Source organism: Rhincodon typus, chromosome 3, assembly GCF_021869965.1.
Source record: "Rhincodon typus isolate 14 chromosome 3, sRhiTyp1.1, whole genome shotgun sequence".
Taxonomy (NCBI): domain Eukaryota; kingdom Metazoa; phylum Chordata; class Chondrichthyes; order Orectolobiformes; family Rhincodontidae; genus Rhincodon; species Rhincodon typus.
Window position 1 is genome coordinate 61,031,105 of NC_063334.1, and position 15,109 is coordinate 61,046,213.

At 37.8% G+C, this 15,109-nt stretch overlaps 1 protein-coding gene across 3 annotated transcripts in view; it reads right to left on the reverse strand.

Moving 5' to 3' along the window:
* Window positions 1-15,109, reverse strand: part of pcsk5b (proprotein convertase subtilisin/kexin type 5b) — a 355,500-nt gene that overhangs the window by 285,449 nt on the left and 54,942 nt on the right. For all 3 annotated transcript variants that reach the window (XM_048595072.1, XM_048595074.1, XM_048595073.1), the window contains exons 3-5: window positions 11,812-11,925; window positions 9,627-9,770; window positions 4,280-4,356 (exon numbers count right to left, since the gene is read on the reverse strand). In XM_048595072.1, coding sequence (XP_048451029.1) covers window positions 4,280-4,356; window positions 9,627-9,770; window positions 11,812-11,925 — 335 coding nt within the window. The remainder of the gene's footprint in view (window positions 1-4,279; window positions 4,357-9,626; window positions 9,771-11,811; window positions 11,926-15,109) is intronic.

A 15,109-nucleotide genomic window follows, 5' to 3' on the forward strand; every position in this document is an offset into this window, starting at 1 on the left:
AACGTCAGGCTCATGTTCTCAGGACATGGATTTGAATCACACCATGGCAAATGGTGAAATCCGAACTCAAAGTCTGGAATAAAAAAAGCCACCCTAATGATAGACATGTAACCACTGTCAATTGTCTTAAAATCCCACCTGGTTCAGTAATGCCCTTTAAGAAAGGAAATCTGGCATCCTTACCTGGTCTGGCCAACATGTGACTCTGGATGCAGAGTAATGCGGTTAACATCTAACTTCTCGCTGGGCAACTTGGGATGGGCAATAAGTGCTCGCCTAGCCAGCAATATTCTCAGCCCATTGAATAAAATAATCTCAAGCACTTAACCGGAAATTTACATCATGATTAAGAGTATAAGAATTTAAAATTTTAATTTAAAGCAAAAGTCAATGGAAACAGTCTAGGTGGTTTTAAACTTGCATGGAAAAAAGATTTTTTGGGAAGAAATAAACTGACTACTTACAAAATCCATCTGCCGAACAACAATGTTGAGGTTGTGCACAAAAATAAAGCCTTGAAAGTGCTAGCCATATTTGGATTTTATGATATCAACAGTTCTAATAGCTGTAGTGTGTTATATGCAACATATAATCAAGTTAGGGAATTGAACTTGCACTTGATATGAACAGGGTAATTGAGAGAAGTCAATACGATATTACATCCTCTCAAAAATGGGTGCTGTTGGAAATTGGAATCCTTTTAAAACTGAATTTTTCTCCAACCAGGGAGTGTTTCTTGGATTCTCAATGGCTCCAGTTTCGCTAGTGTTCCTTGATGTCACTCAGTCAAATACTGTCTTAATGTCAAGACGAGTCACCCTCACTTCCTCTGGTTCAACACTTTTGCCCATGTTTAGACAAAAGCTGAAATGAAGTCAGGAGCTGTGTGAGCCTGGTGCAGCCAGAGAATCAGCAAGCAGGTTATTGCTTGATAAATTACACTTGATAGCACTATCTATGGAACTTTCCATCACTTTGCTGACGATGGAGAGAAAACTGATGGGATGGAAATTGGCCAGGTTCAATTTGTCCTGCTTTTTGCGTACAGGCCTAACCTTGCCAATTTTTTTTTTATATTGTTGGGTACATGCCAATGTTGTAAGTGTACTGGAACAGCTAGGCTAGGGCCATGACTAGTTTTGGTGCACAAGTCTTCACTATCACTGCTGCAATGTTGTCAAGGTCCATAGTCTTTTCAGTATGCAGTGCCTTCGGCTGTTTCTTGCTATCAAATGGATTGAATTAAATTGTAGAAGACTAGCATCTCTGATGCTGGGACTCAGGAGGTGAAGATGGATCATACACTTGGTAATTCAGGCTGAAAATGCTTTAGCCTCATCCTTGGCACTGATGTGCTGTTCGCCCTCATCACTAAGGTAGGGGTGTTTGGAGATGCTTCTCCAATTAGTTGTTTAATTGTCCACTATTCACTACTGGATGTGGCAGGATTGCCAAGCTCAGATGATATCCATTGGTTGTAGGTACCTCCATCTATTGCCTGCTGAATTCACTGGTCGGCATCCAATTTGCTCCTCTTCTCACTTCATCAGACTGACATCAATTTTAGGTAATATGGTGCTGCTCGTGACATGTACTCCTGCACTCTTCGTTTAGCCAGGGTTAATCCCCTGGCTTGATGGCCATGGTGGAGGGAAAGCCAACCCATGAAGTTACAGATTGTGGTTCAATACAATTCTGCTGCTGGTGATAGGCAACAGCACCTTATGAATGCTCTGTTCGAGTTGCCAGATCTGTTTGAAATACATTATGTTTAGCACTGTGGTAGTGCCGTACAACATGGAGAGTATCTTCAAAGTGAGCGCAAGATGACTTCACCACAATGAGTGTATGGTGGTGACTCCTGCCAACACGATCATGAACAGATGCATTTTCTACAAGTGAGCTGGTGAAGAGGAGGTCAAGTACACTTTTCCCTCTTGTTAGTTTTGTAAGTGCCACTGACCACAAGCCCAGGCTAGCAGCATGTCCTTTACAGCTTGGTCAATTCAGCCAGTACTGACTATACGGCATTGTGTTCAAATGCAACATATTTCCTTTCACAAAGCTAGTCATATCCACACTTGAAAGCCTCAAGTCAAGTGGATATTTGGACTTTCATACTAGACTGGGCAAGAGACTGGCATATAGTAAATCTGACCATTCTTGACAAAGCTATTGCTTGTCATAACAGATGAACCAGCCAAAACTATGTACCAAGTACAAACAGACTACACCAGGACGACAAACATTTCATGACTTTACTGTTGCTACCTGTGAGGTCACATACATCTGTGTTTCTCCAGACTTAGATTGTTCTGAGTGGAGTTTAATGTGATAAAACAAAAAATTCTCCTACAGTTTTGTAACAGGTGTCTTCTTCACTTGAGTTGTAGGAGTCCCATCTGGATTTTTTTCTAAACAGTACCCAATTGGAGACTTTCATGGATGGTTTAATTTTTCCCCTCTTCCCCCTTTCTAAAGCACAGATGTGTGATGAGTACTTATTGTCTGTTTAAACCAAACATTATTTTTACACATCAACGTTTTCCATTTAATGCTGCCGTTTTCATTTTTCATCCACAATTTGCATCTTCTGTAACTTTGAAAATGAAAGGAGGTTGAGGTGGTTGGGGCGAGAATGGGTTGTGAGCACAGTAAACAATGCACTCAGTATTGCAGCTTAAAATGTTTTCATTAGATGTTGCAATGGAAAGACAGGAGAATTCATTTCTATAAAGACAGCATCTAATGCGAAAAGGACTTTTCACATCTAAAACTAAAATAGCATACGACAAAATTCCAGACTTGGACAGATCTGTTGATACTGGTTAACTACTTCATTTACAATAAAGTATAGTAACATTAGACTCTAGTGCATCCTCCCCTTACAGAGGAAGTTGTACAGAAATGGTGGTAGGAATGGGTGGGCACTTTCAAGTATATCTTTTAGCTATCTTGGATGGGTAAAACACAAAAATGTTTTGCTGTTATGTATTTCTTAATGAGGTGTCCAGAGTTCAAATCAAGTAAATTATTCTGGCTTCTCATTTCCTGGTCTATAACACACCATCTAATCTACTACAATTCTGTAAGTAGCTTTAAATTGAAATATCTTCAAGTGAAAAACCAAACCAGCAATGGAGGATTTACAGGAGATCCAATACAAAATTTACCAGCTCATGGCCTCCATAGCTATAAAGTTGCTAAAATACCTGTAACTCTACTGCTGCAGGACAATGAACACACTGAGCTTGCAAGTTGAGGGCAGGAACTTTTCAGGAGCTTTACATCACCACTGAGGTCACCACCAGTAATTTTTCATTTTCCATGACTGTACGTAGTAGTTTGTAACAATACAGTATCCAATTGCTGGCCTCTATCCAAGATAAATAACCACAAACAAAGTTACAAGGCCATAAAAACAAAACAAATTAACAAATCGCAAATTCCTCCGCATTCACTCACATAACGTAAAATGGGACAGAATTTTATGGTTGGCAGGCGGAGGTTTAGGAGGGCAGGTTAAGTTCCCTGGTTTGCCACCTCAAGGGCTCCCTTTCCACATCATGCACAATGGCCAAGATATCTCAAGATCAGTATATCAACATACCTTTAAGAGATTTACCCTGGGATCACTTGAATCACGACTGGCTACTCTGTTGTGTTTCAGTGTTTGCGCATAACAGCTAGCTGCAATAAACGTCTGCGGATTACTTGCTATCACAATATCCATGCCTAGTTTCTTAGGCTACGAGAGATAATACAAGCACTGCCACTTGAACCAAAATATCCCACTGGAGAAAAAGCCCAAATGAAAGATGAACAGTGTCCAGTTTTAGAGTCCCAGAAACCAGGACCAGCTAAATGTAGGGATTGTCACAGCAGGAAGCCTTAGGGGTCAAAACTGAATGTCAAAAATTTAGGCATGTACTTCATACAATTTTCCAACTAAATAAGTTAGTTCTGAGCCTCTAACAGATGAAAAATTAACTTTAGAGTATGAAAGTGGAATATTACACATTATATTTATCTATAGTTATTTGTGTAACTGTATGACCACTTTGAAATGGTTCATAAACATATTTGTTGTGAGACTCTGTTGAAAATGCAACTCATGTAGCTTAGAGGACATTGAAAATTTGAGCTTCAAATCCCTAATTTTCTTTCAACATTAAGAAAGGAAAACAAAGCTAAATTGAGAAAGTTCAGCATAAGCCAAGTTCAACTCAAACTGTTTGTGGAAGACAGGTGCTGAAACAGAAATAGACATTTCCCTTACTTGTTCTCATTGCTGGCATCATAGCGAGGCATGGGATCCCAGTCATTTCCATTGACATCAAAGCTAGCCATTTGATCCTACAGCAAGGAGGGAAGAAAATCACACAACTACTTTAATAAATAAAATCACTGTAAAATTCATGCATTCTTAAAAGGTTTTCCATGCATAAATGATTCAACTTAGCTATACAAGAGTTGATGGGAAATGTGTGTTAATATCATCCCCCCAGCCTCATGAGAATAATAAACAAATGAGGTTTTGGATGACGTACACCATTCCTTGGACAGAATTATTCCAAGATTACTGAAAATGTTAAAGCATTCCAATAGTTTCAGCCAACACTTCTTGGCAGTTAGAATCATTGTGGATGGAAGAATGAAAAGCAGCAAGTTTTGGAAATATTAATGAATAACAGAAAATGTTGGCAATTACCAGGTATACAGAAAGGAATAAAAAAAAAAGGACAGGGCGGTCCTGATCAAGGTTATATGCCCCAAATGTATTAACTTGTCTTCTACATAGATACTGACTGGCCTGCTGCTTACATCCAGTATTGTCCTGTTTAATTCATTGTCACTGTAGTAGATGCAAGTTTCCATCAATGTGGTGGGATACACAGTAGGATCTTGAAGGTATTGAGAGATCAAACCCAAGTGGCCTTGAAAATATTTCAGGACTCCAAGTATGGTTGCATGTCAGACCACTGGAGCTGGCCAACGCAGTATCAAGTTTTTAAAAAAGGAAACAAAGCTAATGAATTTAATTGTAAGCCAGCTAGTTTATTCTGAAATAGGAGAAGAATAGAAGTCGTTAATTAAGAATAAAACTAACATGCACAAAGATGAAACACGTTAGACATTGGCAGCAAAGTTTTCAACCAAGATATAATCAATTTCAATAAACTCAGGAATTGTTTTGAAAAAGGGAGCAGATGCAGAAGACGAGGAAAAATGCGGTGGATGTACATTATGTGGAGCATACAAAAGCCTATGACAAGGTAATAATGTGAGATTACAAGAGAATGATAATGTGCATGAAATTAGGGATATGACAGCATTCTGACTCAAGGGGAGAAAATAGAAGATATAGTTCTTCCATAGAAAGAAGGAAACTACAAAAAGGATATCGATTAAAATGGGGATTAGGTTAAAAAGTGACATATCAATTTAGTGTCAATAAGAAAGAGATGATGCATTTTGGTAGCAGAAATAACTGCAATAATTATACTCAATGGAAATAAATAAGCTTGGTGCTGCAGAACAGCAAGTGAATTTTGGAAAACAGGTTCACAGAACATTAAATGCACAAGAATTTTGTGGGAAGCTAGGGACATGATTGCTGGGCTCCTTGTTGTGATACTTGTATCATCAACAGCCACAAGTGAGGTGCCAGGAGACTGAAGGTTGGCTAACATGGTGCCATTATTTAAGAATGGCTGTAAACAAAATCCACGGAACTACAGACCACTGAGACTTACATCAGTGGTCGGTAAGTTGTTGGAGGGAATTCTGAGGGACAGGATTTATATGCATTTGGAAAGGCAAGGACCATTTAAAGATAGTCAAAGGGCTTTGTGTATGGGAAGCTGTGTTTGAGTTTTTTGAAAAGGTGACAAAGAAGATTGATGAAGTCTGAGTGGTAGAAATATGTACCTCTGCAATGTGTTTGTAAAAGATTCCATAGATTGCTTAGTAAGGTTAGATCACATGAGATCCAGGGGGAGCTAGCCAATTGGATACAAAATTGTCTTGAAGGTAGGAGACAGAGGGTCATGGTAAAGGGTTACTTTTCGGACTGAAGCCCTGTGACCGGTGGTGTACCACAAGAACCGGTGCTGGGTCCACTGTTTTCCAAATCATTTATATAAATGAATGTGTATACAGGTGGAATGGTTAGTAAGTTTGAAGATGACACAAAAGAGGTGGTGTAGTAGACAAAGAAAAAGATTATCTCAAAGTACAATAGGACTCTACCTTCTGTACCAGCCTGTCATGAGGTACCTTATCAAATGCCTTACTAATGTCCACATAGGCAACATCCACTGCCCTTCTCTCAATCGTTCTTGTCACCTTTTCAAAAAACTCAATCAAGTTGATAAGATATGATCTTTCCCGCACAAACCTACCTATCACTAACAAGTCCATTCACTTCCAAATGTGAATAAATCCTGTCACTCAGTATCTTCTCCAACAGCTTCCCCACCACTGATGACAGGCTCACTGGCCTGTAATTACCTGGATTATATCTATTTCCTTTCTCAAACAAAGGAACAACATTAACCATTCTCCAGTCCTCTGGAACCTCAGCTGAGGCCAAAGAGAATGGAAAGATATCTATTAAGGCTCCAACTATTTCCTCCATTCCCTCCCTCAGTATCCTGGGATAGATCCCGTCTGGCCCTGGGGACTTATCTACCGTAGTGTATTTTAAGACACCCAACACTTCATCCTTCATTATGTTGACCTGCTCGAGAGTATTCACACACCTTTCCCTAATCTCACCTGGACTGAGTAAATAGCAAAGGCTTTTTACTAGGGTTGGGGATTCCAAAACTAGAGAGCATAGGTTTAAGTTGAGAAGGAAAAGATTTAAAAAAGGACCGGTGGGGCAACTTTTTCATGCAGAGGGTAGTGCATGTATGGAATGAGCTGCCAGAGGAGTGGCGGACGCTGGTACAATTACAACATTTAAAAGGCATCTAGATATGCCTATGAGTAGGAAGGTTTAGAGGGATAAGGGCCAAATGCTGGCAAATAGGACTAGATCAGATTGGGATTTCCAGTCAGTGCAGATGAATTGGACCGAAGGGTGTGTTTCCATGCAGTATGACTCTATGATAAACCTGTTATGAATGACTAATGAATTCTAGATGTTGCTTTAAGTATAAATAACCAAGATATAATAATGAGTTAAAGTAAAACATTAAATTGCAGTTAAATTACTGTGTGCATATCTATAATATAGGCAGCATGTTGAGATTTTTCAGGGAATACAACCGTTTCACTAAAATGCTACCTGGTAAGAGGAAATATCACTATGAAGTAGGCTTTAAAAAACTACTTTTTCTACCACAACAATAACAGTGCAGATTATGGGACCATGTATAGAACCCTTACAATGCAGAAAGAGGTCATTCAACCCATTCAGTCTGCATTGACCCTCCAGAGAGCATTCCACCCAGGTCCCTACCCTATCCCCATAACACCATATTTCCCATGGCTAATCCACCTAGCCTACGCATTCCTGGAATTTAGCATGGCCAATCCACCTAACCTGCACGTCTTTTGGTTGTGGGAGGAAACCGGAGCACCTGGCCAAAAGCTAAGCAAACACAGGGTGAATGTCTGCGTGGAGTTTATACAGTCGCCCAAGGGTGGAACCAAACTTGGGTCCCTGGCGCTGAGAGTCATCACTGCTAACCACTGAGCCACTGTGCCACCCCATAGAAGAAATAATAATAATAAAAAATAAAATAATAATAATAATAATAATAATAATAATAATAATAATAATAATAATAAAATAGGAGTGTATTGAAAGAATGGAAGAATGTGCATAAAGGCAGACATTTCTAGTAGCTGTGGCTTCAACAATGAATCACAGTTACAAGATTAACTGAGACAACAAGGTGCAGAGCTGGATGAACACAGCAGGCCAAGCAGCATCATAGGAGCAGGAAGGCTGACGTTTCGGGCCTAGACCCTTCATCAGAAAAGATTAACTGTTCAGTTCCTAATTGACGGTAGAAAAGACATCACGGAGAGTGTTGAGGGCCTGTCGAATTTGAGTTAACATTCAGTTAGTGACTCAGGAAGATTTACTGAAGGTTTAATGAAGGGAGAGATAACGAAGTGATATGGATAAAAGGTTGAGTAAATGTAATTGGAATTATTAGCCTAGGTGGATGGTATGTGTTGACTTGAACTGATTGAACTTAATTGTCTGTATATGCATTTTTTTTTAATGATGTATTTCCACAAGGTAAACAATAATTGGAACAAGTGCCACCAGTCTTTGGAAAGGTTTTGTTAAAAGGTGTATTTTGGAATCTTAAACAAGATGTTTCAACAGAAATCAAATGCTCAAGCAACTTGAAAGAATGTCCAACTTGATCCAGGAAAGGTGCAATTCTTTATTTAACCATGTTCAAATTCTATTTAATGTTGCACGGGAATTTGGCATAAAGACAAAAGGGGAAAGAGATTGACTGGGTAACCATAGAACATGGAAAAAGAAATTCCCTAGTTCCAAACTGTCCAGATTCTGTCATAAAGATGACAAACTCCATTCCCATCTGTACAATTTCACAGTTCTACTAGCAGGACTGAATCCCTAAGCCAAAGAGAAATTTCAGCTGCTTGTCTTAATTAGTTCTAGTTAAATTCACATTTTAGTTAAATATCAAAGAAGAATTGCATCGTCTGAGGAGACATTAAACCAAGAACACATCCCTGCTTGTTCAGGCAGATGTGAAACATCCCATGATACTCTCTGCAGAGTTCTCCCTACATCCTATCTAAAACAGAATGTCTGATCATTTGTCTCATTTGCTCTTTATGGAGCAATGCTATGCGCAACTTGGCTACAAGTATTACTTAAACCGCACTCATTTTGTTTCAAGAACAATCTTCGAAGTATAGTACTTAGGGTACGATAGGGTGATGACATAAATCCAATAGGTTCACCTACAAAAATTAAAACTTAATTTATAGTGAATAACGTCATTACTCTATGTACAAGGGGGCTTGAAATAATAAATGCATTTCCCCAACAGAGAAAACAATGAGCAAACCTGTTTCAATTTGGAGGGAGAGATTCTACATTTGAGGCCCAAAAAATCCTTGCTGACAAGGAATTTCTGAGACTGGAAAGGAAATATAGTGCATCCTAATCATAGCAGGATTTAATTAGTAATTATAATGTTACACCAGTAGTTTTTCTATTGTGCTTATTGTCGATCAATCAGTAGCTATATTCTAAAACACTAAAAAAAATTACAAATCTAGTGAAATTGAAATGTTCTAACTTGCAAATGGATTCTTGGGATAAGGGGAAGCAATAATCACAGCCACCATAATTATCCCTTATTGCCCAACTACAGTAGAACTTGGCTTCACAAAGAGAAGTTTGCAATCAAGTGTAATGGGAGAGTGCTCAAATTTCACTTGTACATATGATTATGGGTCCAAACTCCCAAAAGGAAGCATTGACAATTTCTAAAACTCCAAGTTGAGTTATCTTAATTTCTTTTTTGTGTCATAACTCCAACTTACAGTATGACTCAAATAAGTCTTAGCACATTTTTGAAAGGCATTTGCCTGGAAGAGCAATTGAAAACAAAACATACATAATTCTGTTGCAAGTCAGGGTGGTTCCTCTCAATGCCATCATCCAGAATTGTTACCACAACATTTCGACCTGTATAGCCCCTCCGCCAAGCACCTACTATGTTCATATCTGATTGGCAGTGATGAGTATCGTCATTGCAGTGCTAATGGGTGGAGAGAAACAAAAAAGTTTAAAGTTACTATCAAATACAATAACGAAATTTTGTATTCTAGAAAACAAACAGTTTAAATGGGAAGAATAATGAAATATTCTCAAGAAACGGTGACAAAACAGTTTGCCCAACAGGAAGGAAAGGTATTACTTTTATTTGATATTTATTCCATTAAGTCATTTCAGCCCCAAATTTAAACAAAGCCTCCCTGCATATGTACAACTGTCCTTTTTATATGCCACCTTGCCCTTTTCCCCTTAACGAGAACATAGCAATTATTTAGGGGATACAAATTTGGGTTTTATTCTGCAGTCTTCTTATACTACAGTGCAAGAAGTCAAATTAATTGTGCAGATGCCAGAACAAAGTCAATCCAAAAATAAGAACATAGGAACAGAAGTAGGCTACGTGGACTCCTGTCCCTGTTCTGCCATTCAATGGGAATCATGGGACATCAATGATCTAATTTCATATACCTATAATATGCCTTAAACCTCAATGTTTGCAATTTTTGAAAATAAGAGATTGATATATTTAACTCTATTCTGCAAATGGCAGTTAATTGGAGTTCCAAACATCTACCATTGTTTATTTGAAGAAATAGCTTCTAATTTCACACCTGAAAGGTTTGTCTCTAATACTTAAACTACAGACCTTACTCCTAGATTCCACTTTCAGTGAAAAAAGTTTATCTCTATCTGTTTCTCTTAATATCTTGCGAACTTCAAAAACAACTCACACCAGACTTTCTAAATTTAACAGAATATATCCATTTTTTTGTTCATCTTTCCCTGTAATTTAACCACTGAAGCTCACGTACTGTTCTAGTTAATCCACACCCTTAAGTTAATATATCCTTTGTATGATGTGGTGTTCAAAACTTCTCAATACTTCAGGTGTAGTTTGGAACTTTGTAAAGCTAAAAGGTATAGCTTTTACAAACTTGTATCCAAGTTCTCTACTTATAAAAGCCAACATTCCATTCGTCCTTTCGATTTTTTTTCCTGTACCTGTTCACACCACTAACTTGTGTGTTTGGATACACTTAATTCTTTGGACCTCTCCCTACTATTTTAGATTTTCACCATTTAAAGAGTAGCCTGTTCCATCCTTTATAGGTCTAAAATGTTTGTTGACAATGAAAACCATCCGCCAGGGTTTCGCCCATTAACCTGATTAATCAAAATCCCCAATTAGAAGAGTACTAAATAATTTAAAAGATGAAAGCGGAGGAGATGGTAGCACAGTGGTAATATTAATAGACTCGTAATCCAAAGTGCTAGGTTAATGTTCTCGCGACATGGGTTAGAATCCTATCTTGACAAACGGTGCTGTTTCAATTCAATAAAAACAATCCGGGAATTTAAAATAAAAAAGGCTAGTCAAAAGGTGACAATATAACCATTGCACAATTGACTTTTAAGGAAGCAAGTCTGCCATCCTGATCTGGTCTCGCCCACATGTGATTCGAGACCCCACAACCGTATAGTTGACTCTTAATTGCCTTCAGTTCAAGCACTAAAAACAGGAACGGCAATAAATGCTGGCTTAATTGATGCCCACATCCCATACATGAATGAAAAAAAAAGCTGCAAGAAAGGCATGAATATAGCAGATGGAAATTTATCAATAAATATGAGATGATACATTTTAATAGAAATAGAATAAGTACATTTGGGTAATTTAGGAACGCAAGTGACTAAAATTCTCAAAGGATTAAAAACAGTACCTCAGGATACAGGCGAGGAACAAACTAATGGAATAATGAGTATTTTTATGACAGGAGGCAATACAATAAACAGATTGACATGTGATGTTGACCAGAATTGGAGTATGGTGTACACTTTGAGCTCCAAAACAAAAAACTACAAACATTTCAACACACAACAAAGCCAATGAAATTGTGATTTATTTTTTAAAGTCACTACAACACAATGAACAGGGGCAAGTATTGTTGAGGAAGGAAAGTGATGTGGAGAATTACATAAAACGAAATACAAATAGAATATTAAATGAAATTTATCACACTTACTATGTACCACATGCTTGACCATTTAGGATCATTGAAGTAAGGATACTGAGGAGCTCCAGCTTTAAAATCTCTCTTTATTCGTCGTTTTACCACCTGCTGCTGTATCCATTCCACCTGCCATTAAAACAAGAGAAACCAGAAATGAGCAATTGTTGGAGCCAAAAAATGTACTAATTTTGGCTGATAGCAAAATAGCAAAGTACAAGGCCTTTCAGTTTTAGTGAATACAAGTAATTTCATTTTGTATCAGAAGTTCACTGTTTCAAGATTGTGCTCTCAATGTAGTATATTTGGATTTTTGGAAGGTGTTTGATAAGGTACTAAACATTATATTACTTAATTAGATAAGATCCCATGGTGTTGGGAGTTGTGTATTAGCATGGACAGAACATTGGCTAACTGATAGAAGACAGTTGGGCAGTGGTGCTGTTCTTGTGACAGGTTGTCATCCTGGAATCATCCTGCACCTCAATTATTGTCCATATACATTAAGGACGCGGATAAAGAAAAAGTGAATGCACTATAAGAAAGTTAGCAGTTACCCCAAAAATATATGTGAGAAACCAAACAGTGAGTATGGCACAAAGACTGCAGAGGGATATCGATAGGTTTACTAAATGGGAATAAACTTGACAAATGGAATATAATGTGAAAAAATGTCAGGTTATGCACTTTGCCAGGAAGAGGAGGAGCTGAACATGATTTAAATGAAGAGGGAGTGCAGAAATCTACAGAGGACAGAAAGATTTGCACGAATCACAAAAAGCTTACATGCAAGTTCAGCGGGTAATAAGAAAGGCAAATGGAATGTTGGGCTTTATTTCAAAGGGAGTGGAGCATTACACAAGGCACCAGTCAGACCATAGCTGGAATATTGTAAACAGTGGGTCCCTTATCGAAGGAAAGAAACTGGCATTGGAGGCAGTCCAGAGAAAGGTCATTAAGCTTGTACCAGGTATAGAGGGAATGTTTTATAAGAAGTGGTTGACTAAGTTGGGCTTGTACTCATTGGAATTTAAAACAATGAGAAGCAACCTTATTGAAACAAAAATTTGTAGAGGACTTGACAGGGTAGTTGCAGAAAGGTTGTTTCCCTTTGTGGGAGAATGTAGGACTAGAAGGCATAATCTCAGAGTTGTGGGTTGCCTGTTTGCAACAGAGGTGAGGAAGAATTTTTTTCCGAGGGATGTGAATCTATAGAATTCTTTACTATAGAGGGCTATTAAGGCCAGGTCATGAAGTATATTCAAAGTTGAGACAGGCAGATTTTAAATTAGCAGAGGAATCAAGGTTATGGGAAAAATATAGGAAAGTGGAGTTGAGGATCAGACCAACAGTGGATTCACTGAATGGCAGTGTAAATGTGTTGAGCTGAATGGACAATTTCTGCTCCTTTATCTTATGGTCTAAGTCCAGGAGATCTATCAATTTGCTACATCTGTAGCTTCTAAAATCTGCAACAACTTGCTCCATTACATTGCTTCTCAGCTTTAAATGAAGCACATTTCACCTCATTACATTCATACCAATTCAATATTTACACCAGATTTGCTTAGTAACTTGCATCTTTTAGTAAGAGAAAAGCAGCTATAATGGCGAAAACTCAATTCCAGTTTATACTTAGGAAGCCACAAACCACAGTTTCATAATGTATGTGCGTAATAATAGGTTAACATCCAATTTCCACATTAATCAGACAAAGTGAATTTTTTTATTAAATAAACTGAATATTCAATCAAGAATATTCAATTGCATCTTTCTACTTTATCTCAAAATAAAGCAGCAAACAAGGTCCATCTTTTTTGGGGTAAGAGGTGAACAGAGGAGAAATTATTGATACGTGGAAGTTAATACAGAATAGATTTTGGAAACATAAAAGCTTACTCTCAATTGTGCACAATTTTCAAGTTAAAATTACTTTCTAAAATAAAAAAAATCAGGCATCTTCACCAAACCCGTTAAAATATTTTTCTTAGGTGGATGTTAACCTCAACTCAATAACAAGTTTCAACCTCAGTCTCGCCAACAGTGAGCCATGGGACCACAGTATGAACTTAACAATCTACCACCACTTGGGTCTCCTGTCAGAAGATCCAAGAAAAATAAATATTTGAAAATAAAGACTTGCACGCAAATTAAAAACTCATATGCCATTTCACAGACCCAAGCAAGCAGTACTTTCCAGCAAAGGAACTTAGAAATAATTTATTTAAGTCCTGTGTTACAATGCAAGCCATAAATTGTATCTACATTTCAGTAAGTATTTACAGTAATAGTTCAAGCATGAGGTCTTATCCACAGATATATTACATATGTATTTTTAAATCCAAAAATAAAAACAGCCATTATCCACCCTCAACAAAAGCCACTTCATTTACTTTCACTGACTATTCATTTGACCTTCCAAAGGTGAGTATACTAATTCAAGTGTAAGTTGGTCTTTATTGGTTTGCACTGTACTGAACTTTAAGAATATAAAAAACACAAGAAATGGGAGGAGGAATAGATAATGCAGCTGTTGAGCAGCTCCAGCACATGATACCATCATGGCCGATCTTTGATTTCAACCTCATATTTTCATGTAGTCCCCTTATTCCCGATTCCCGAGGTAGGAAACATCTCTATCTTAGCCTTAAATATATTCAGCCATGAAGATCTACAGCACTCTGGAATAGGCAATGACAAAGATTCATTACTTTTTCAGAGAAGAAACATCCGAGTCCTTGATGATTAGCTTTTTATCTTGAGACTGTGTCCACCTATTCCAGATTCCCCAACCACAGGAAACAACCTTCCAATGTTCCTTATACAGCATATTCAGAATTTTGATTGCTTCAGTAAGATTACCATCTTCATTTAAATTCCAAAGAATAAAGGCCTAATTTTCTCAGCCTCTTGGGACATCCGTCATCTCACAGACCAATCTAGTGAACGTTTGCTGTACTGCCTCCAATGCAATCACACCATTCCTTAAATATAAAACCCAAAAATGTATACAACTAAAAAAAGTGTTTTCTCACCAGCACCCTGTACAACTCTAACAACAATGCCTGCTTTTTATACTCCTCCAATTCCAATACGATGAACAAAAAACTTTAGAACTAAAATGAAAGAGCCAGGGTGCTAACTAAAAGTGTAATGAATTCATTATCTTTCTTTATTTTTCTGTCCTTAGGGTGAAAAGAATTTTGATTCAAATATTACAAGTAGCATGGCAATATTTACTTACAATAGAGGTAACAAGGTGTAGCGCTGGACAAACACAGCAGGCCAAGCAGCATCAGAGGAGCAGGAAAGC